A 1,205-nucleotide genomic window follows, 5' to 3' on the forward strand; every position below is an offset into this window, starting at 1 on the left:
GGGCTCGGGGCAGGATGGACGTGTCTGGAGAGGAGGAGGCCCGCTCCTCGGATTCAGGAGCCTTTGGGCGACTCAGGGTGCTGTCGAGCGAGCGGGAACGCGCTGGTGCCAAGGAATCAAGGGAGCTGGCGCGCGTAGGGAGCAGGCTGCCTGGGGAGTTGGAGCACGCCGTGGGCACCAGATCAAGGGAGCGGGAGCGCACGCGGACGCCGGCGCTCAGGCTGCCAAGGGATTCGAGTCGACAGGCGGACTTTGGGAGGCGGCGAGAGTTGCAGGCGGTGTCGGGGTGCGGCACTTCCGAAAATTGCACAGCCTGGGGGTCGGGGGACCGGGACAAAGCCGGGTGCCAGCGGAAGTGCTCCAGGATGTACTTGAGGAAGAGCTGGCGCTCTACGTCGAGCGCCTCCTGTAGGTGGCGGATGCGGGAGGCCTGCTCGCCGTCTGTTTCCCAGCGAAGTTGCGCCAGCACTTCCTGCAGGCGACAGCGGCACTGCGCGGCGGCGACTTCGGGCGCCCCCGCGCGGCCGCAATAGCCTCGGTTCACCAGTTCCTCGGCCAGCTGGCGCTGCAGCTCCCGGGCCTGGCGCACGACGCCATCACGCTCGCGGTGCAGCAGCTGCTGTAGCTGCCGCATCTCGGCCTCCTTCCAACGCAGCAGCTGCCGGATCTCGGCCTCGCGTTCCCGCAGCACCTTCTCCTGCAGCTGCCGCAGCTCCCGACAGCGTTGTGCCTCCCATTTGGAGCGCAGATGGTCAACCAGCTGCTGCCGCTCCCGCTCAGCAGTCTCCCGCAGCTGGCGCGCCTGGGCCGCGAAGCGCCGCCGCTCCGCCAGCCCGCGAGCCCGCTCCGCCTCCAGCTCCGCCCGCAACTTCTCCAGCTCCCGTCTCTGCTCCTCTAGCACCGCCGCCGCCGCGCCTGGACTAGCTGGCTTCTTGGGTGTCACGCGGCTGCCACCCGAAGGGTTGGGCGAGTCCTTGGTCATGGTGGCCACGGCCCGGCCAGACGCCTGACATTGCCTGGCCCAGGCCGCTGCTCGTCAACGGCCGCCTACCCGGCCAAGGCCAACCGCCCCGCGCGCCCCTTCCGGCGTCCCTGGTGGTCTCCACGTGCCACTTCCGCCCCTGGGCATGTTCTTCCACCCCGTGCTGTGGGTGCACCAGCCCTAGATCCTCATGAGGCTGCTTACGCCAGGGCTGGGCTCTCAA

At 69.5% G+C, this 1,205-nt stretch overlaps 1 protein-coding gene across 1 annotated transcript in view; it reads right to left on the reverse strand.

The window, feature by feature from the left end:
* The window catches only part of LOC102895134 (RIMS-binding protein 3A), a 5,541-nt gene extending 4,559 nt beyond the window's left edge, over positions 1 to 982 (reverse strand). Inside the window, exon 1 of the mRNA XM_006908722.3 lies at positions 16 to 982. Coding sequence (XP_006908784.1) covers positions 16 to 982 — 967 coding nt within the window. The remainder of the gene's footprint in view (positions 1 to 15) is intronic.
* Positions 983 to 1,205: the final 223 nt, after the last annotated feature.

The sequence above is a fragment of the Pteropus alecto genome, unplaced genomic scaffold, assembly GCF_000325575.1.
Source record: "Pteropus alecto unplaced genomic scaffold, ASM32557v1 scaffold113, whole genome shotgun sequence".
Taxonomy (NCBI): Eukaryota; Metazoa; Chordata; class Mammalia; order Chiroptera; family Pteropodidae; genus Pteropus; species Pteropus alecto.